At 46.1% G+C, this 23,071-nt stretch overlaps 1 protein-coding gene across 1 annotated transcript in view; it reads right to left on the bottom strand.

Moving 5' to 3' along the window:
- The window catches only part of adamts3 (ADAM metallopeptidase with thrombospondin type 1 motif, 3), a 173,177-nt gene that overhangs the window by 82,792 nt on the left and 67,314 nt on the right, over positions 1 to 23,071 (bottom strand). The window contains exons 5-7 of the mRNA XM_061730722.1: positions 15,786 to 15,979; positions 5,573 to 5,656; positions 4,454 to 4,610 (exon numbers count right to left, since the gene is read on the bottom strand). Coding sequence (XP_061586706.1) covers positions 4,454 to 4,610; positions 5,573 to 5,656; positions 15,786 to 15,979 — 435 coding nt within the window. The remainder of the gene's footprint in view (positions 1 to 4,453; positions 4,611 to 5,572; positions 5,657 to 15,785; positions 15,980 to 23,071) is intronic.

The following is a 23,071-nucleotide window of genomic DNA, read 5'->3' on the forward strand; positions in this document are numbered from 1 at the left end:
AAAATACTGTCTGTATTTTGATTATTTTAATCGATCTTTTGGGTTATGTGTTGGTTATGTCCTCACTATGCTGCTTTACTGCTATTGTTTTTGCTTCCACTATGCTTTGATTTTTGTTTTATGCCCTCTATTTCTATGTTATGTTTTATGCCTTAAATTTCTTTTTATGTGAAGCACCTTGCGTTGCATTTTATGTATGAAAGGTGCTATACAAATAAAGTTTATTATTATTATTATTATCAAGGAGAGAACGTGTCTGTGGATGAAAGGAACCACGAGGAACGGTGAGGCTCTAGGGAGCAGAGATAACCGTCACATCTGGCGCCGTCAGCCACAAGTGTTTCTGTGACAATTTTGTGATCAACTGGATTATCAACATGCCTGAAAAACCACCTCCTGGAAGCATTAAAAGGTTGTTTTTTTTAGAGCTGTTTCCATTACAGGTTCCTGCAGGTTCCTTTGCACTATTTTGGTTTATTAGAAGCGCTGCTAGTGGTGAAACCCGTGATGTTGTGTAGCTTAGAGGCCGTGGGGCCGAGGAAAAGACGGGAGGCCGAGTCGGGGGTAGCAGAGGTAAGAAGACGTGCGTGAGGTGCTAAATGCAGACAGAAGCTGCAGATCGTCATTGATAGAGCAATGTGAGCAACTGGAGGCAGAAGGAGGTTTTAGATGTAGAATATTCTCATGCAGCCTCCAACCCAACTCACTTACACGGCGTCTCCACCGGGAACGTCAATGTCACGCAACTTATGAATATGACCATGAAAATGTCACTCATGCTTGAATTCTCTCATGTTCTGGGTAAAGCAGATGCATCGCCAGCCCCGAGACCAAGTAGAAACAAAGCATGACCTTGAGTCTCTCCAGATCTCCAGGATCAGCACCTTTTATTCGATGCAGTCATTTACACACGAGGCTGAACTGGAGAGGAGATGAAAGAAGATAAATGGTTTAGTATGGAAGGCATGTTACTTTTACTTGCTGCTTGAATGTCAGCTCTGGTTTTTATGCCCGCGAGCATCAAGTCAAGACTCGGTCAGGCGTCTCAGTTCAGCGTTCAGCTGCCCAGATTGAAAGAGAAACTTCACTTGTCTTCGCCAGTTCTGAGGACCACACAAACTGAGGGGAATCGCACAGCCCCGGACACAAATATGGCCTCGAGGACATTAGTATATGTGTTGCATCCACACAAAGATGACAGCCAGGCATCAGCTGTCAATCATGAAATGCCAATCAAGAGGCCGCACCGCTGATTATACAGGACATACCTGTACATGTGTTGCTTTCTAACCAACTGGATTACAATGTTTAACTGTATTTGGCATGAAGAAGCTACTTGTTACCCATCAGACACATGAACGTCTGAGTGTATAGGTGTAGAAAAAACCATTCAGGCTTTTATAAGATCAAGAATTGATTATTGTAATGCGGATTGTAATGTATGTTGGTGTCTCCAAGTCCTCTCTTAGCCGTCTTCAGCTTGTTCAGAATTCTGCTGCACGCTTTTTAACTAATACTCGACGTCGCGAACACATCACCCCGGTTTTATTTGCTCTTCACTGGCTTCCTGTTTCTTTTAGAATTGATTTTAAAATGTTAATCTTTGTTTTTAAAGCCCTCAATGGGCTTGCCCCTCTTTATTTATGTGAACAAGTGCATGTTCAGAACTCCACTAGAGGCCTACGGTCCTCAAATCAGCTCCTGCTGGAAGTCCCCAGAACCAGGACTAAACTCTGGGGTGATCGGGCCTTCTCGCTAGCTGGACCCAGACTCTGGAATAAGCTGCCCACACAAATGCGCACCATCACTGACTTTGGGGTTTTTAAATCCAGACTGAAAACCTGGTTATTTAGACTGGCTTTTAATACACAGTATTGATGTGAAATATTCTTCATTTCATTTGAATGGTTTCATTATGGCATTTTTAAATTGTTTTGTTTTAATGTGGATTTTAATGGAAAGCACTTTGGTCACCCTGTGTGTTGTAAAGGGCTTTATAAATAAACATTGATTGATTGATTGATGGATTGATTGATTGATAGAAAGACTTAGTTTGCCTCGTTTTGATCACAACGCACCTCTAAAAACAGATTTCTTTAGGGAAGTAGCGCTCTGATGTGCACAACGCTGGTGCTTGGACCTGGACGAGCTTGTTGGAGTCAGCCAGCTGTTATCCAGATGTGCCTCCACTCGGTACGGTTGTGGGTGTTTGTGCAAAGCCATATCTCAGGAACGGCTTGACAGGTCCGGGTGGTTCTCGGCCAACAGAACCAACGGGCTGTCGGGACCGGCTCGTTCCCACAGCAGACGGTTTTAAAGCGTGCGTGTTTCGGTTGAAACGGGAAGAATATAGTTTCCCTCCAGGTTTCTCGGAGCCTGCAGACATCACGTCATGGTGAACTTGCTGCTCGGGTTTCTGAAGTCAAAACAAATCCCGTTCAAAGGTAATTTCAGCCGAACACAAAGCGCCCATCTACATTGAAAATGCGTTGCCGTTTTCCTGCTTTGGTGTGCTAATGAGATACAGATCTGTTTTCGAGCAGTCGCTGTTTGTGTTTCACTCTGATTTTTCTTTGAAGAAACGACTGAGATTCTGTCGAGCAAAGGGCGTGGGAAAAACGCTGGATTTCTCCGTGATGATTACCGGCTGAAGCTCAGAACTGCAGCTTAAACATTTTATAAATCTGGCGATTCAAAAGGGCAACAACACAAACAGCTGCATGGACCTTGTTAAAGGATGATTTTAGACAATTACGCGCCTCAGTCTGGAAGGTAAATGAGAGATAGAACCTCCGGCCAGCCCTCCCACATACCATCTGAAATCGTTGTCTCTGCTCAGGAAAACCATTCTTCCCTGCAGAGCTTTCTCGCGGCGGCTTGATTAGCTCTGGTCCTCTGGACCCGCTCAAGCACTCCGACACATTAATAATGGACTCGTCGGTAAACAGCTCTTCCTCTCCGAGTGCAATCAGAGTCAAAGCACCGGTCTACAGCAGGAATGATTGGCTCTGCGCTGCAGACGAAGCCGTCCGCTCAGCTTCTCCACTGAATACGCCGGAGGTCACCGAGGGGTCGCATCACCAACACCTCTGCATGAATTGGTCCAAAACTAATTCAGCGGCGGTAAATGGACTGCCCTAGAGATCATCCAGACACCGTTGTGATGGTCGTGGGATGAGTTTGGCTCACAGAGACCCTGGATCACACGACTGGGGGGAGATTTTCCTGGACTGTCGTCTGTGACTGTGAAACACCGACGTATGGAGCCAAATCAAGGCCAAAAGTTTTGCTAATTTGAAAATAAAATTTGAACCTGAAAATTCTTTATTACAGTTTCAATTTAATTTTTTTCAGTATCAGATCTTTTTTTCAGTTTCAAATCTTTTTATTTCAGTTTCAAATCTTTTTTTCAGTTTCAAATCTTTTTTTTCAGTTTCACGTCTTTTTTTTCAGTTTCAAATTTTTTTTTCAGGTTCAGACTTTTGGCCCCGATCTGGCGTGGGGGGCGTGGCATCAACTGAGAGGGGCGTGGCATCATGAGTGACAGCAGAACAGAGAAGGCGGGGGACGTTCCTCAGTCATGTTGCCTTCGGGAAACGTAGGTTGCAGAAGTTATCAGTAGAAGTTTGATTCAACACTATACACCATATTCACGTGATTGGCAGTGGAAAAAACTGATATTAGTGACACATTTCTGTTTAAAAAGCTGTTTTAGACCATACTTGGTAGTATGTGGAAGTGGGAAATGTCAAACTTTAAAGTGTGGCTGTTGAACTGTACAGTCTGGCATAGTTTATTGCTTTTATACTGCGATTGGTGCCAAGTACGGTCTTAACTTAACTTAACTTCTGCAACCTACGTTTCCTGAAGGCAACAGGACTGAGTAACGTCCCCCCGCCTTCTCTGTTCTGCTGTTGATGCCACGCCCCCCACGCCAGATCGGGGCCAAAAGTCTGAACCTGAAAAAAAAATTTGAAACTGAAAAAAAAAGAAGTGAAACTGAAAAAAAAAGATTTGAAACTGAAAAAAAGATCTGATACTGAAAAAAAATAAAATTGAAACTGTAAAAAAGAATTTTCAGGTTAAAATTTTATTTTCAAATTAGCAAAACTTTTGGCCTTGATTTGGCTCCATACCGACGGTGAGGTTGTTCGGCTCTTTATAGACGATGCAGCTGAGCTTTTCTGTGGTGTGCTACTTACACAGTTGTGTATATTGTGTCTTGGTGTGATAAAAAGTGGCTTGGATGATTGCTGCGCCCCCCCACCCCACTGCTGGGGGCACCCGCTGGGAAGAGGATTTGTCTTTGGGGATATTTTTAGAGGAATGCTACATATACATATATACATATATATATATGGCATATTTGACATATTTTCAAAATTGCTTGTGACAAACCCCGCCCCCCATTTTCAGGCCTAAATCGGGCCGTGTATGTTCTCGGGGGCCTTACCTTGCATCCCCGTGGGGCCGAAGCCTTGGCGAGTGAGGAAGATGGCGTGGTCGTGGTGCTCGGCGTGATTAGGGTCGCCCTTCTGCTGCACAAAGGCCCAGCGGCACACGTTCTCCAGGCTCCTCGAGGGGTTCCCCCTCTCGATGAGGCTGATGGACTGAGAGGAGACAGAAGAAATGCTCACCGCGGGTAGAGTTTCCACGCGCACGCAGTGCTGAACGCCGACCTCTGAGCTGCTAATGCGTCAATGGAAAATTTAATTTACTCCCCAGGAACTGCCAAGAGAGACGCTCAGCAGTCACAGATCAAAGTGCTGCCACCAGGGCATTATTAATTTAACATGAGGCTAAAAAGAAGGAGATGCTTGTGGATCCAGCTTTTGAAACGATAGCTGGAAGTGGTGGTAATCCTGCATGACTTTATCTTCTCTTCTCTCCCACGGTTCTGGAGGAATTCTGGTCCGTTCTTCGTTCTAGCGTTGCTTCGGTTAACTGAGGTTTCTGGAGATCCACTTCCACACAGCTCTCTGAAGGTCCAGGCATGGACCTGGTCCACAAGTTCACTTCATCTGACTTGATGACGACTTGATGATTTGATGACGTGTTTGGAATCCCTTCACGGTCCAGTCGGTCAGGGTGTTCGGGTCCTGCGGTTTCAAAACAACCACCACCGTGCTTGGCAGAGGGTCTGAGGTGGTTCTGCTGGTTTCCTCCAAACATGCTTCTGGACATCCAGACCAAACATCTCAACACTGGTCTCATCTGCCCATCGGAGAGAAGGTCCAGGTCCAGGTCCAGTCTTTCTCCTGGAAACTCTTCCAAACATAGTGTATGTGGTATGTAACCCAGTCCAATAAAGGTTTTTTAATTTTTTCAAGCCGCCAGAGTGCCTGCATTTTTTCCTTTTGAGATAGTCTATCTGGTCTTGTACTACAAAAATATTTAAAGACAAAAATAGTGTTTATACATCAACCTTTTCTTCTTTTCTTTCCCTTTAGACGGGAGATGTAGTTGAGGATTTTACCTTTAAGATTACAGGAATTCAACCACCCCTCCTGACTACACTGGTGAGAGTTAACTAGGTTAGAGGCAAACCAACGGAGACGGAGGCAGAACTCACCTTGGCGTAGCCCAACATAATCATCCGGACCAGGACCACGTTGATGTGGACCCCCAACGACTCGTCGTGGTAAATCTCGTTGACCTGAGGAACAGAAGTCAGTGTTATCCATCGAGAACTTAACCAGACGGGTCGGTCGAGGGTGAGCAAAAAGCGCAGAGTTTATGGATTTTGTGGGCGGAGTCATGGCATCAGCAGCCCCTCCCATGGAGAATTATCTTTGCAACATAAAAAAAAGAAGTATGACTGGCTTTTTACATACTGTGGTACATTCTGGTACATTCTGTACCAGTGGAAAAGCTGTGAGTAGGAGGTTACCAGACACGTTGAATCCATAAATCTGACCCCGGCAAGCACCAGCTTGATAATTAGAGTCCACTGTCCATTTTTTCATCCTTCCTAGGGTTTCCTATATTGTGCATCTGCCTCAAGCATCTCTGGACCTCTTTATACGGGGTCGACTCCAGCATCCCTGGACCTCCTCGTGTGGCACCAACACTGCTGATGTGCATAAACGTGCCTTTGTTTTCTCACATGTTTTCTTTATTCCAGGGGTGGTGAAATGTTCCGGTCCGGCTGGTTTAGTCTTATTCACACTCCCAATATACTTCCTTTTCCTACTCAGATCTGAGGGAATAACACCAAATTATTTTTCCAGGGAATTTTCTTTTTCCCGACTTGCCATTTTCTTTGTTTGGATGAGCGCTGGACCTGCTGATTGAGAATAGTATTTATGTTCACTATTCAAATGAATCTCCTGTAGGGAGGAAGGGGGCCGAGAGTCGTGCTCATGCATGTACATTCAATTTTAATTTCACGTTGATTCACAGGTTTTTTTTTTAAAGCAGTGTGGATATCTGCACAAGGATTTCCGATGAAATCCACGCCGCTTCTGAACACGAGGCCCTGATCTCCGGTGTTTCCCGAGGCTCCTTGAAGGGAAATCTAAAACGACTCTGCGTGCAATCACAGACTGATCAGCCTGCTCCCCTACGCTGGTCCTGATGCTGCACTTCCTTATCGCGCCCCTCCACACATTTCCAGCGGGATTCATCCCTTCTTCCTGCAGTAAATGACTTTATTTACGCAGATCGAGTTCACAGGCTGATGAGAACATATTGACGAGGTACTGTTTATCTAAGTTGAGTGATTTTAATTATAGTTCTAGTTTTTGTAGTACTTTGTTGTTGCACTTAATTGTTCCACTTCAAATTGTTGTTGCACATTGCTCTTGCAGTTTATTTAAAACCAAAAATAAAGTAGATAACGTGTTTACAGTAAATGGTTTATAAATTATCTATTTGATTATTTTGTTTCTTTTAGTAGGCCTACACCAGGGGTATTCAAATAGATTCGGCCGGGGGCCACATCTGCAAAAGGACTGTATGGAGAGGGCCGCACAATTTGAAAATGTGGGGGTTTTCAAAATGTATTTTGCACTCAAAGACGAAGACTTATGTAAATATAATACATTTGTATTATACATTTGAATATATCTATTTACATATGAATTATGTATTAATTGTCTCCAGATTGAGTAATTGTGAATGTTAAATATAATATTCAGATAACGAAATGTTATTTTGAATGCAAGTTCATTTTGAAACCATGCATTGTGCAAACTTAATGAAATTGATATTGACCTACTTTTAATAAAACACGCCATAATGACAAAGCACCACTTTCCACCATGATTTCCTTATTTGAATATTATATTAAGCATTGAGCACAACCATTTTAGTCCATAGTAGCCAGTTATAAAAATATTATAAAAAAATAAAATAAAATAATTTTCAACAAACACCCCCTTTTTTTAAATATGACCAGGGGCCACATAAAAGCTCCTGGCGGGCCGCATGTGGCCCGCGGGCCGCTAATTGAATATCCCTGGCCTACACTGTAGATGACACTCGGTATCACACTTAGTTCTATATCACTTTAAATATTAAGTGTAAATCAACCCCAGGCCGCTCTTGTAGCTGAATTTGCTCCCATTTCAGATTAAAAACCATAGCTGGGTAAAAACCTGCCAGGCTGACAATAGGATGATGGAAACAACACTGCTGCAACTGTGCAGCTCTTTGACGTTTTATCTGTTGCTTCTCTGTGTGGCCAGTAGGGGCAGTTGCTGACTTTGAAAAATATTAATTGAAAGATTTTTCTGCAAGTTTGTTAATCTGCTGTCTGCTTCCATGGCCTTAATCACTGTGGATTACAATCTAACTACAACAAAAAGTTCTTACATCTAGTTTTACAAGTGTATTTGCAATGACAGGGAAGTACATGAAATAAGTTTATAGTGGGTGTGTGAATGATCAATAATCAGTATTATTGGCAGAAATAGATGGCCCCAAAATCAAATTTTGCTTAGGGCCCCATGGAGGCTTGGGCCGGCCCTGGTTGCGGCGAACGCAAAACTTAAGGAAGCCGGTTTCTCCTGTATCCCGCTAACAGATTACAATCAAATCCTTTTTATTGAGCTGCCACCGACAGCTTAGATAACTTCAGAGATCTCAGACGAGCAGAAATACCGTCCCATTTAACCAGATCTGGTTTATCTACGGTTTAGTAGCCGAGCGCCCGACCTCGTCACAGCCACGTAAACTAGTTTGCTGACGGCGAGCAACACCGATACCAGACCTCATTAATCCTCTTGTGTCTGAATCCCCGCAAATCTGCACCAGAATCCCTGCGATGAGAGAGACAGATTAATGGCCGCGGTTGGTGAACGAGGACCCGTACGAGCGTCCAGGTGTCTGCCGGCGTGCCTTCTTATGCCTGTGTGGATTTGCCGAGGTAGGTCAGCGCCGGAACAATACAGGTCAGCTGATGGAGATGGATGTTGCTCCCAGGTGGGACCCCCATCCCCACAGCCGTACACTCTTCAATGACCCCAAAGACCTGCTGATTCAACTCTACGATTAAAAAAGTACTTAAAAAAGAGTTTATGTATGGAGCCAAATCAAGGCCAAAACTTTAGCTAATTTGAAAATAAAATTTGAACCTGAAAATTCTTTTTTACAGTTTCAATTTTTTTTTTTCAGTATCAGATCTTTTTTTCAGTTTCAGAACTTTTTATTTCAGTTTCAAATCTTTTTTTCAGTTTCAAATCTTTTTTTTTTCAGTTTCACATCTTTTTTTTCAGTTTCAATTTTTTTTTCAGTTTCAATTTTTTTTTTCAGGTTCAGACTTTTGGCCCGGATCTGGCGTGGGGGGCGTGGCATCAACTGAGAGGGGCGTGGCATCATGAGTGACAGCAGAACAGAGAAGGCGGGGGACGTTCCTCAGTCATGTTGCCTTCAGGAAACGTAGGTTGCAGAAGTCATCAGTAGAAGTATGATTCAACACTGTATATACACCATATTCACGTGATTGGCAGTGGAAAAAACTGATACTAGTGACACGTTTCTTTTCAAAAAGCTGTTTTAGACCGTACTTGGCACCAATCGCAGTATAAAATAATAAACTATGTCAGACTGTACAGTTCAACAGCCACACTTTAAAGTTTGACATTTCCCACTTCCACATACTACCAAGTACGGTCTAAAACAGCTTTTTAAACAGAAATGTGTCACTAGTATCTGTTTTTTCCACTGCCAATCACGTGAATATGTGTCGTGGTATGGTTTTTAAAGGACCCAAGTGCAGGGAGAGAGAGGGAGGCTGGAGGCAGGAGTTCTCAAAACAAAAGGGTTTTAATCCAAAAAGGTAAAGCAAAGCGCTGCAGAGCAGGATAAATACAAAAACAGGATCAGGACAAAAACACGAGGAGACATGGAGGAGAGAACAGTACGGACCGACAGGGAACCAAGGAATGACAAGACAAGATATACTGAGGGGATAACGAGACAAGACGAGACACAGGTGTGGACACAATCAGGGCAGATGGGACACAGGCGGGGCAAGACAGAACTGAAAGTTACAAACACTGGGGGGAAGTGTCAAACCCTGACAGTACCCCCCCCTCAAGGGACAGATCCCAGATGTCCCCAGAGTCCTAACCCAGGGTGGGCGGAGGGGGCCTGGAGGAGGGCCCAGGCCACACACGGCCAAAGTTCCGGGGGTCGACCTCGGGACCGGGCAGACCAGCGAGACCGCTCGGGGGGGCGTCCCCGAGGCCTAGGCCTGGGTCTTGGCGGGGGGCGTGACGGGGATTCTTGGCGTGGCTCGGGGACTTGACAGGGCTCGGGAACCTGACGGGGCTCGGGAACCTGACGGGGCTCTGGGACCGCCTCAGGAACCGAGGGCTGCGGGACCGCCTCAGGAACCGAGGGCTGCGGGACCGCCTCAGGAACAGAGGGCTGCGGGACCGCCTCAGGAACAGAGGGCTGCGGGACCGCCTCAGGCACAGAGGGCTGCGGGACCGCCTCAGGCACAGAGGGCTGCGGGACCGCCTCAGGCACAGAGGGCTGCGGGACCGCCTCAGGCACAGAGGGCTGCGGGACCGCCTCAGGCACAGAGGGCTGCGGGACCGCCTCAGGCACAGAGGGCTGCGGGACCGCCTCAGGCACAGAGGGCTGCGGGACCGCCTCAGGCACAGAGGGCTGCGGGACCGCCTCAGGCACAGAGGGCTGCGGGACCGCCTCAGGAACAGAGGGCTGCGGGACCGCCTCAGGATCCGGAGTCGGGGCTGACAGGAGGCGGGGAGCCGGAGTCGGGGCTGACAGGAGGCGGGGAGCCGGAACAGGAGCAGACAGGAGGCGGGGAACCGGAACAGGAGCAGACAGGATGCGGGGAACCGGAACAGGAGCAGACAGGATGCGGGGAACCGGAACAGGAGCAGACAGGATGCGGGGAACCGGAACAGGAGCAGACAGGATGCGGGGAACCGGAACAGGAGCAGACAGGATGCGGGGAACCGGAACAGGAGCAGACAGGATGCGGGGAACCGGCGTCGGGGGGCAGAGGATCCCCGGAGCTGCCCGAGTGGGGACCCGGGTCCATGGCGCTGGCTGCGGGGGTACCCGGGTCCGAGGTGCCGGCTGCGGGGGTAATCGGGTCCGAGGTGCCGGCTGCGGGGGTACCCGGGTCCGGGGCGCTGGCCCCCCCTCAAGGGACAGATCCCAGATGTCCCCACAGTCCACATCCAGGGCGGGCTGGGGGGGAACACGGGTCCTCGGAGCTGGCTGAGGGGGGGCACGGGTCCTCGGAGCTGGCTGAGGGGGGGCACGGGTCCTCAGAGCTGGCTGAGGGGGGGCACGGGTCCTCGGAGCTGGCTGAGGGGGGGCACGGGTCCTCGGAGCTGGCTGAGGGGGGGCACGGGTCCTCGGAGCTGGCTGAGGGGGGGCACGGGTCCTCGGAGCTGGCTGAGGGGGGGCACGGGTCCTCAGAGCTGGCTGGGGAGGGTCCGGAACCATCACCGGGGGGGGAACTCCAGCAGGAGCTGAGGCGTCCAGAACCACCGCCGGAGCAGGAACAGGGAGCGATGCGTCCAGGACCACCGCCGGAGCAGGAACAGGGAGCGATGCGTCCAGGACCACCGCTGGAGCAGGAACAGGGGGCGATGCGTCCAGGACCACCGCTGGAGCAGGAACAGGGGGCGATGCGTCCAGGACCACCGCTGGAGCCGGAACAGGCTGGGGCTGGCGCTGACGCCGTCGCTTCCCCTGGGGCTGAGAACCCCTGGGCCCGCCTCGAGCCAGGCGTGTTCCCCAGAAGGGGGAAACAGGCTGGGATGCGTCCAGGACCACCTCGGGAACAGGAAGAGGTGCGTCCAGGGCCCCCACCGGAACAGGCTGGGGCTGGCGCTGACGCCGTCGCTTCCCCTGGGCCTGCAGGCTCCTGGGCCCACCCAGAGCCAGGCGTGTTCCCCAAAAGGGGTTCCAATACTCCTCCTGGCGCAAAAACTCCATAAAAGTGAGGTAGTCTCCCGCTGGGTCCATATGGTCGGTCCGTTCTGTCGTGGTATGGTTTTTAAAGGACCCAAGTGCAGGGAGAGAGAGGGAGGCTGGAGGCAGGAGTTCTCAAAACAAAAGGGTTTTAATCCAAAAAGGTAAAGCAAAGCGCTGCAGAGCAGGATAAATACAAAAACAGGATCAGGACAAAAACACGAGGAGACATGGAGGAGAGAACAGTACGGACCGACAGGGAACCAAGGAATGACAAGACAAGATATACTGAGGGGATAACGAGACAAGACGAGACACAGGTGTGGACACAATCAGGGCAGATGGGACACAGGCGGGGCAAGACAGAACTGAAAGTTACAAACACTGGGGGGAAGTGTCAAACCCTGACAATATGGTGTATAAACAGTGTTGAATCATACTTCTACTGATAACTTCGGCAACCTACGTTTCCTGAAGGCAACATGACTGAGGAACGTCCCCCGCCTTCTCTGTTCTGCTGTCACTCATGATGCCACGCCCCTCTCAGTTGATGCCACGCCCCCCACGCCAGATCAGGGCCAAAAGTCTGAACCTGAAAAAAAAATTGAAACTGAAAAAAACAGAAGTGAAACTGAAAAAAAAGATCTGAAACTGAAAAAAAGATTTGAAACTGAAATAAAAAGTTCTGAAACTGAAAAAAAAGATCTGATACTGAAAAAAAAATAATTTAAACTAAAAAAGAATTTTCAGGTTTAAATTTTATTTTCAAATTATCAAAACTTTTGGCCTTGATTTGGCTCCATATTTATGCTGCCTGGGATTCCCACGGCAGCAAACCAGAAACTGAAGTAGAATAGAAAAAAAAATATATAATAAAATAACATTTATTCTAGCACTGGCATGGCAGCACCTGTGTCCAACTGGACTCTCAGTAGTCTGACCAGCACTGATCCAGCTGGACCTCCTATGTGATTTTGTGCTTGTGTTGTTCTCTCAGGTGTAAGTCGCTTTGGATAAAAGCGTCTGCTAAATGACAGTATTATTAGTAGTAGGTTGACCTCAGACCGAACAGAACTGAACCTCCGTGACCTCCGTGACCTCTGTGACCTCCGTCCTTTACCTTTTTATTCAAAGGTAATGGAAGCGTAGAGTACTTCATCTGAGCTGGTAAACTGAGAAAAACCTCTTTTTACCCACAAAGCCTGCAGCACGTCTTTGATCAAGGTCGGCGACATGAAAAAGAAAGAAACAAATGACGCAGGATCTTCGGGGCCCTTGTCCCTTTCACTCTGACGCAGAACACCACGCAGGAAAGGTATCCGATCAGGGCCGTGCGCTCGCTGTTCAGAGATACGTGCTGAATATTTCAAAACGCCGCTTTCACATATCTTTGAGAGGGAAACATGAAGAACGAGTTTGTCCTGGAAGACGGCAATCCTGGCAGACGATCAGACGGGAACGAACAAACCAAACTGAAGCAGGAGGAATGTTGCTGCATGGCTGATCTCTACGAAGACTAATCGTCCCTTAAGAAGAGACGGAGTGTGTTTGTGAACGTCAAACACGCACTAGCGGATCCTCGCTGAGGCTGAAGAACGAGAAGAGACTTCATTCCCATCCCGCTCGCTGGAAGGACACGCCTGAACTCCAACGGCGCCGTCGTCTTCTGCACCAGTTCAGCTGGTAATTAAGATGCTGAGTCTCACGAAGACACACGCACACACACACACACACACACACACACACACACTCATCACACGCTCCAGTCGATAACAACTCCACGACAGGGAACATGAAGAAGCTCATTCTTGCTCGGAGGAAAGGAGCAGAAGTTAAAAGAGGAGAGCAGGAGAGCGTCGCGTTAGACCTGACGTTCAGATCAAAGAGCAGTGATGAAACATCAGGCCGTGGCTAATTCTCAAACACAGAGAAACAGATTTAGTAATTCCTCCATTCCCAGGCGGCCACTTCAAATATATTTTAGAAGAAGAACCGGCCGGCCCTCCGAGACGCCGCCCGCAGGTTAGTCTGAGTGGGGATGACCTTGGACCCGGCTCCACGCTCTCAGAGGTCTCCCACTCCTGCTGACTTGTTGCTGGAGAACAGCAGCGCGTCGTCTGAGCTTATGAATGAAAACCTGTAATCAGCCGGATGCGTCCGTGTTCCTCCGCCTCCAACACTTATCTGACAACTTAATAAACAAACTTCCCGCTGGGAATGTGACGGTGCTCGACTCAGTGTTTGAATGACCAGATTAATTCTAGCAGCGCCGACGCGCGCTGCCTCAATTACTTCTGATTCAGTTAAAGGGAAGAGCAAGAAACAGAGCGGAGGACTCCCGGGACTAGGGTTGCCACCCGCCCCGTAAAATATGGAATTGTCCTTTATTTGAGAAAAAAATGTTGCGTCCCGTATTGAACTAATACGGGACACGATTTGTACCGTATTTTCATGAACTTTTACACCATATTCTAGTTGAATTATTGAAATAAATTAACTTTTACACCATATTCTAGTTGAATTATTGAAATAAATTAACTTTTACACCATATTCTAGTTGAATTATTGAATTAAGTTAACTTTTACACCATATTCTAGTTGAATTATTGAAATAAATTAACTTTTACACCATATTCTAGTTGAAATATTGAAATAAATTAACTTTTACACCATATTCTAGTTGAATTATTGAAATAAGTTAACTTTTACACCATATTCTTCACCTGTATCTATATTCTACATCTGGGCAGATGTGGACATACGTAGCATAGGAGGTTAATTCAGTTGCTAGTATGGTTGTCTGTCTGTACAGTTATGCAAGTTCAATGCTATTAAAGCACTTTAAACTTTAAATCAAAGCATTTGGTTTTTTCATATAAAATAAACACATTTTTATTCAGTTTAGAAGTTTTGGGGCTTTTTTTTTGGCTCCTGCGCTGCTGAAATCAGGGCGTCCCTTATTTCTATTTCTGAAAGGTGGCAACCCTACCCGGGACGGATCAGGACCGGCCACAAGCGCTGTGGTGCTTGGAGCCGGTTAGTGGCTCCTGCACCCTCCTCACAACAGTGGTTTTCCTGAGTCTGGCTCTCAAAGACCAAACCTACAAGTCAAAAACTGTTGGACCCTTCAGTCCAGCAGAGACAGAAGCTTCATCCGAAGTTCCATCCACAACTAGTTGGCTGGAGCCCTGGGGTCCCTGGCCCTGGGCGGCGGCTTCACAAGAGCCCTGTGAGGTCATGTGATGCAGACATGCGTCCTGTCAGCAGCTAAACGTTGACTGCGATCCTCAAAGCACATGGGGGATCTGAATCCGCTGACTGACACTGATCCTGCAGCAGGGAATGCTGGTGGTGCCGTTACGACCGGACCCGTCTTCTCCTGCAGAACTGGTGTTTCTAAAGACGTGGCTGCAGGAACGGGATCTGGCCTCAAATGTTTCCCAGCTTTGCCCGGCTGGTCCTCGGCAGGAGGGTCCCCCCCTTACGATCCAGGTCCTGATCCTTCAGAGAACAGGAGGACGGAACCGTCCGACGAGCCAAGAGGAGCGGCAGGAGACGCTGCGCAGTCTTAATCCACTCAGGGGACTTGGACCAACGTGGGCAGGTATTCCCGGAGCCGTCATCTCAGACCCTGCACCGCTCCCGGCCCGGTTCTGGTTCCGCTGGATGTTTATTCCAGGGAATCAGGGGTTTTCCAGTCCACTGGCGCCGGGCGCTGCATCAAAGTAAGACATCTGACGCAGTCTGTCAGCTTCCCCGTCTTATATTGAATTAAAAAAAGGCAACAAGAACATAAACTGAGCTGGAGGACAACTGGACCGGGGTTGATTGGACTGTGCTGAGTTAGTGTTGCTTTTAGCAGCCTGTTTCAATTTTAGTTTTAGTCTAAGTCTTTGGGTCAAGCTATCATTTCAGTTGTTATTAGTTTTAGTATAGTCTTTGGGTCGAGCTATCTTTTTAGCTTTTATTAGTTTTAGTCACGTTCATTCTCCTTTTAGACGTGTCAAGTTTCAGTCGACTAAAAGTCTGAGCATTTTTGTCTTATTTTAGTCAGAATTGTCCAGGACCATTTTAGTTTTAGTCAAAGATTGTATTTGGCCGAACCCATTTTACAATTCAAACAAGGTTATCTTATTATTATTATATATTAACATATTTATTTTTCCGCATTTCTCCCCGTCTTTTTCTCTTTTCGATGACACATTGGGTTTTCTTTTCCACGTCTATGTAGGAAAGTGTATCAAAGATGGTCTCTTCTTCTTCTTCTCCAGCCCCAGAGAAGATCCCCGCGTGTCCGGCCATCGGTCCCTTTCTCTATTTAACTTTGTTTTTAACTGACGTAAGCGCACTCAAACACTGCAGCGGAACCAGCCGAAGCGACTTACGATGTTCATCAGCGTGAGGAGGTAGTTCTGCACGTGCTCTTTGCCGTGAAAGCGAACCACCGAGTCATCAACTCCCAGCAGGATCTCAATGTTGTAGTCGTCCTCTCCGGCGTCCCGGCGGCGGCGGCGCTGGACAGTCTCGTTGACCTGCCGGGTTACCGAGTCCAGGGTCCCGGGGACATCCAGCTCCGGTTCTGTTCGGAGATCAAGACACAGGAGATCAAACATCTTAAACTAAACAGGTCTGATTTACTTCATCGGGGCTTTAAATGACCCGACGCAGGATCGGTCGAAGCTGCAGGTCCTGAATGAGTCAGGAACCAGAGCGACCCAGCTCCCGGCCAACGCTGCCCCGGCCCATGAGCAGCTCCCGTCATCGTGCAGACACGCTCAGGGTTTCTGTTTCAGAGTCACGAAACGCCGCCGTCAGAAAGAGACGGAAGACTTAAACGCAGATGTTTTTAAAGAGACGGATGGGCAAGTTAAAGAGGTTCCAGCTGGGATCTCTCTCTCTTTTACGTTACATTATCTGCTCAGAGATCCACATCGGTGCTTTTGTTTGTTCCTGTTTTGTGTTACTTTGATTTCAGTCTTTTTTCCACTCGACTCTTGGTAAAACAAATTGGGCAGAAACTGCGGCCTCTGGTAGACTGTAGCGTTTTATCCAACCTTTTATAACATTTATGCAGTGAAAAATATCGTAGCCATTCAGGAAAAGCTATGGAATATTAAAATAAAATGCAGATTGAGACTTTATTACACGAGCAACTCAACGTTACTCCTAATCAGAAGCAGGACAAGACAACGCCAGCCACATGATGCACCCTGACATAAAAGTTGGGATTCGGTGTAAAATAGGATTTAATACTGAATACAATCATTTGTAGATCTCATAAAGCTAATTTTTATTTGCTATAAAACCAAAACAATTCCAGGAAAGGGGAAAGAGGGCGATGCACCACAACAAAGAGTGGCGGGGGATCTCAAGGCCGATTCAAAGACCTGCGTCACGTCGAGCCCGTGTACAACAGAAGCACGGAGAAAAGTGTCAATAAAAACAGGATGTTGTGATTTGCAGATCTCATTAAGCCATATTTTATTGGCAACAAAAGACGTGAAATGTCGGTGGCACTAAAACAAAGGCAGCTGGATGGTGATCTTGAAGCTTGTTGACTAATTAATCAGCAGGTCAGAGCTTGATTGTGTAAGAAGAAAGCGTCTTGTATTGGCAGAGCCTCTCTTCACTTGTCATTTTGCACCACCTGCGGCATGGTTGTCGAAGTCAAGTCCCAGAGAGCCGGCGTCCTGCACGTGTCCGACGTCTCCTTGCATCATTACACGCATCATAAACGGACGGCTCGTCATCAAAGTCTGCGCAGATCTGTCAATGCTGTTTGCATCTGGTCTGCCGAAGCAGTTCAGCCTCTAAAGCTGCTGGACAGGGCTGTAAGGACAGGGCTGTAAGGACAGCGCTGTAAGGACAGGGCTGTAAGGACAGGGCTGTAAGGACAGGGCTGCTGGACAGGGCTGTAAGGACAGGGCTGTAAGGACAGGGCTGTAAGGACAGGGCTGTAAGGACAGGGCTGTAAGGACAGGGCTGTAAGGACAGGGCTGTAAGGACAGGGCTGTAAGGACAGGGCTGCTGGACAGGGCCCCTTTGAGGACCGGAGCATCCACACCCCTGCTCTACGGCATTTAGGTGATTCCAGGAATCAGGAATATTTTTAGGTTTCAGGAATCTGGGGAGGTCTCTGCACAACAGACCAAACAAACACGCCGAACGCCTGTGATCTTCAAGCAACCGTTCCTGGGTCTCACCCAGCGGCTGCAGAGGTTACTGTGTACCGTTTTTTTTGTTTGTTTTTTTTAATCCACACATGACACTTTCATTGATGGGCTGCACTATTGTTTTAAAACCGATGAGATGGCATCACTGTCACATATTGAAACAGTACAACATGCTTAGTTTTGATAATTTCTTAAAGTTTTCTACACTCAAACTGGTTTTTAAGTGTCTACAGAACCTAGCACCAGATGTTTTATGTAAGTTAGTTAGCAGGCAGAATAGTGGTAGGATCACCAGGGGAACAACAAGTGGTAACTGTAAGGTTGAACGCCGTAAGACCTCCTTTGGGCAGTCAGCGTTCTCTATAAAGGGCTCTCAAATGTGGAACACACTGCCAACTGAGATAAAAACAACTCAAGATTTTAAGGTTTTTACTAAAAATGTCAAAGACTGGTTGAAGCAAAATCAGAAATGTACGCATTTTTAATCACCTGTAACCGCTAATAGGGTGCTCTCTTGCAAGCTGAGAATTGTAAATAGGATATAGCTTTGCATGTTAAAAATTGAATGTATTTTTGTATTCTTTTTCTCCTTTCTTTCGTTTTCTTTTACTAAAAGCCTAACTAGGGACAGGAGATGGAAACTAGCAATAGCTATAATCTCTGTATGCAGAACATCAGTCACATTGGCTTGTTTGTAATGAGTGAATGTGATCACATGTAAACCTGCATTGTCCCTATTAAATAAAATAAATTAAATTAAATTATTATATGTTACTAACCAAGTTTTCTGTTTGTCGTTGATACTAACCTGCTCTTTGATGCATCTATCTATCTATCTATCTATCTATCCATCCATCCATCCATCCATCCATCCATCCATCCATCCATCCATCCATCCATCCATCCATCCATCCATCCATCCATCCATCCATCCATCCATCCATCCATCCATCCATCCATCCATCCATCCATCCATCCATCCATCCATCCATCCATCCATCCAATATGCCGCTACTGAACTGACATGCGGGACGAATGTGACTGGAGCTGGAACGTGGACCAGCAGAGCTCCACTGCGACCCGTGATCACTCAGCTGGGTTAAACCCGCTAGCTTCCCATTAGTGTTGTTTTTGGCAGCGCCAGCTTGTATACATTTTAGTTTTAGTCTTTGGGTCAAGCTATCATTTTATTTTTTTTTAGATTTAGTCACGTTCATTCTCCTTTTAGTCTTGTCAAGTTCCAGTCGAATAAAAGTCTGAGCATTTTTGTCTTATTTTAGTCAGAATTGTCCAGGACCATTTTAGTTTCGTTTTATTCAAAGATTGTATTTATCCAAACCCCTTTTACAATTCAAACAAGGTTATCTTATTATTATATTATTGTTACCTTATAGACTCAAGAATACATTCATTCCAGATACAGAAGACTCATTTGAATTTACAACATATTTATTTTTCCTCATTTCTCCCCATCTTTTTCTTTTTCAACGACACATTGGGTTTTCTTTTCCACGTCTATGTAGGAAAGTGTATCCAAAGATGGTCTTCTTCTTCTCCAGTCCCAGAGAAGATCCCCGGATGGCCGGCCATTGGTCCCTTTCTCTATGTACAGTAACTTTGTTTTTAATTGACGTGAACCTAGAGCTCTGCGTTAACGGCATCAGCCTCTAACCTGCAGCTGCATCTTCTGGATCTGATTCCCCGATGCCGTGACTGGGATTGAGGACGTGACGTCACCCAGCAGCAGAACTAGACCAGAGAAACTACTGAAAACATGGACATTAAGGATCTTTGGTAGAACATTTCGTTTTGGTCAACGAAAATTAAGACACATTTTAGAATTTTAGAGTTTTTATTTCTTAATCTACATTTTAGTTTTGTTTTTATTCGTCTATGATATTGCATTATATATTTAATTATCGTTATCGTCACATGACCAGCATTTTCATTGAGTCTCGTCTCGTTTTCCTCAGGTGATAAAGGTTTGTTGACGAAAGCAACTTTACTTCCCATAAACAGTTCCTGAAACAATCGACCGAGGCCTCCAGCTCCTTGGGCCGATCCACCGTGGAGGAGCGGAGGACCTGCCAGCAAACATTTGGGACAAGACCTCCAATTGGCAAAACGGCTGCTGCAGTTACCCGACACCGGGTTCCCTCAGTTTGTGAGTGAAATCAACAACATTTTAGATGTTTATTCACAGGTCAACATAGCGCTATGCGCTACAGGGTTCGTATCCTACGCTGAGTTCATTCCTCTTTTTTGGCGCCGTCTAGGCCCTTACGAACACGGGCGAAGTGGAACGTCACCGCCGGAGGTCGTGGGGTCGACTGTTAAATAGGGCTGCAACGATTCGTCGACGTTGTCGACAAAAATCGATAATCAAAATTGTGTCGCCAGACGTGTTTTTCCAACGGAGTGAGGCATCTCACTTCAATACAATCTCTGTCGAGTCGCGCATGCACGACAGCGTCTGAGCGCAGCTGCGGGTAATAAAACTTTGATAAAAAATAAAATAAAAAGTTTGGGAGCATTTTAGCCTCGATACGGTGAATAAAAAGATTACTTGCAAGGTTTGCAAAGCCGACGTTGCTTTTCACGGGAGCACGTTGGTAATGCATTTGAAGAGAAAGCACGTCGGAGTGTTGAACGAAACGGACTCGCCTTGGTAAGACATTAAGCGTATTTTGGCTTTAAAAGAAAGCTTTAACGTTATGCCTGACAAAGAATTAAATTAAGTCAGATATTTGGAGAAAATGCGTTTAGTGTCTGTGGCGCATCTTGGAAGAGAGACGCACGGGACCGCAGTCGGTCAGAAACATTCTCTTCCTCCACAGCAATGTAATGGCCAAGCCATTCATTTGTTAAATTAATTAGTTTCATTCTAAACTTTGTTTATTTCATGTTATTTATTAGTATTATTTTAGCCACTCATAGCTACTCTCGTTGCTATAACTTCAATCACATAATTGATGCGTGCGCGAAAGGCGAAAAAAGGCTTGTGCGATGATGACAATGATGGATTTGCATCTAACTTTCAGTCAGGTGTCTATGAACTGTCAATTATCCATCAAGCTCCACAATGATCATGTTAACATTAAATCAGATAGATTTGTCTGGACTTTTCTCTTGCGGGACGGGAGGAGACACTAAATCAATGCATCTTTATTGTGCGCCGTGCGGGCATGAGTTTTGCGGGAGGGGCAGGAGTGGATATAAACACTGCGGGAGTGTAACACACACGTTGCGGGCGGTGATGGTCAGAAATGCAGCGGGAGCAGGATGAAGAAAACAGTCCTGCTATCAAGGCTCTAGTGCCATCTTTCTCGTGTTTATTATCATTTGCCACATAATTAATGCAACCTCATACTAAATAAAAAAAAAAATACTAATTATCCGATTAGTCGACTAATCGTTTCAATAGTCGGTGACTAGTCGACTATTAAAATAGTCGTTAGTTGCAGCCCTACTGTTAAACTGAACGCAAGTAAAAGGGAAAAATAAAATTTGTGGACATCGTAAAAAGACTAAAAAGACCGTCGTACAGCGAAGATCAGTAAATACAGTCGCTGGCTCGTCCCCGCCCCCTGGTGGATGTGTTGAGGGGGGACGACTCGCTTTCGGAGCCAGTTCCCTGCTGGTCAGTCGAGGAACTGCAGCTTTTCCTCATTCTGCGTTGAATTCCACCCCAATGTGGAAAGCTTGGGGATTCAGCTGCCACTGAAAAGATCGCGTAAAGGCAGAGGTGGACAGAGTACTCGACCCCAGTACTTGAGTAAGAGTACAAATACTACTGGTCAAAATTTACTCTGTTACAAGTAAAAGTAGCTCAGTCAAAATATTACTTGAGTAAGAGTAGAAAAGTAAATGCTTTTAAATTTACTTTAAGTAAAAGTAAGAGTAAGAGTAAGAGTACATTTCTTATTTTCCACATCAGTAAATTACTATATTTTTTAATTTTAATTTAATTTAATGTAATTTTTTTATTTTGTCTGTGGTTTGTCTGTGCCCTCGTTTTTTTATTCGGTCGAACTCAAACATTGAGTTAAGATACGGCCAAGGATTTTGTGAAAGTCCCTGCTCCGAGTCCGGCTCATTATCAGACTCAGACGACTCAGCGGATTGTCTTTCTTCTCCTGACGCAGGCGTAGCCATTGTTGCGGCTCTGTCTTGACAAACGCAGGCTACTTTGGCGGTATCGTTTTGAGGAGGCTTGACGTATTTCCGCTTTCCGTACATCCCAGTGGAGAGCGTGCACTGTGATAGGTCTCCTCCTTTGACAAAAACAGCTTGTGTCCAATAGGATTTTAGGGAAGAAGAAAAAAGAGCAGACCTGAAAGTAACGAGTACTTTTCAGCCTTCCTAGAAATTTACTCGAGTAAAAGTAAAAATATTTGTCTTGGAAATGTATTCAAGTAAGAGTAGTAAGTACCAAAGAAATCTAATACTCAAGTAAAGTACAAATCCTCTGGATATGTACTTAAGTACAGTACTCAAGTAAATTTACTCCGTTACTGTCCACCACTGCGTAAAGGATAAAATGAGGTCTTCCTCTGCACAACAAAGGTCGGCGTGATGCGCTGCCAGTAACATACAGTCCCGAGTTATAGTAAGAGGCACTTCCACAGCTGACAGATTATCCTCTGGGGTTATGTAACAGGAAAATCAGATTTGACTTCAAAGCGAGGCTCTGTCTTCCCCCCGTATGAAAATGAAGGGAATTATCTGACTTGACAGTTTTCAGTCCCTTCTGTGCTCCTCCTTCCATCTAAACCAGACCAAGAAATTGATAATGCTTCCCTTTTGATGGTATTGACTGCCAGTATTTAACCCCGCCCCCCCTCCGTGCCGCTCAGCAGTGCACTCACAATACCGGGCTATTCGCTGTGAAACCGCTGAGGGAGCGCCGCTGATACGGAATCCTTTATCTGGTCTCTGTAGACCCGATGTCAGCAAACGCCTCGTCCTCTCAGATGTTATCGAGCCACAGATACCCCTCACTTTCACTGCTTAAAAATGCAAGCGCTGGAACTTTCCATATAAATTAAAAACATTTAAATCGCAGTAACTTTGATTGGTCGATGGTGCAGGTCAGTATATCGGCGGGGAAAGTCTTGGCAGCGGTGTCAACAAATCGAGGCGGGTCTCTGAATTAATATGCTTTAACAGGCTGCTACCGCCCTCTTGCAATATTAGGTCCTGTTGGTTTAGTCAAACCTGATCAAATTAAAGTCAAATATGGTTAAACTGACTTTCTTCTGTGGAAATAATCTTATAAACCAGCGGTTGGCCTATCAGTAAGCCCCCCCCACCACCACCCCATTCATCAGTGCTCTGTATTTGCTTCATACAGTTATATTTTACATTATTATAATGGCAACTGCATGAGTGAAAATCTTGTCCCAAGATGTTCAACAAAAATATTTCAAATGTAACTTTGAATGTGTCATGGAGGGATATGTAGAAAATCTAAAAATATGTCTGGTGGGTAGTCAGGT

Source organism: Cololabis saira, chromosome 9 (assembly GCF_033807715.1).
Source record: "Cololabis saira isolate AMF1-May2022 chromosome 9, fColSai1.1, whole genome shotgun sequence".
Classification (NCBI taxonomy): Eukaryota; Metazoa; Chordata; class Actinopteri; order Beloniformes; family Belonidae; genus Cololabis; species Cololabis saira.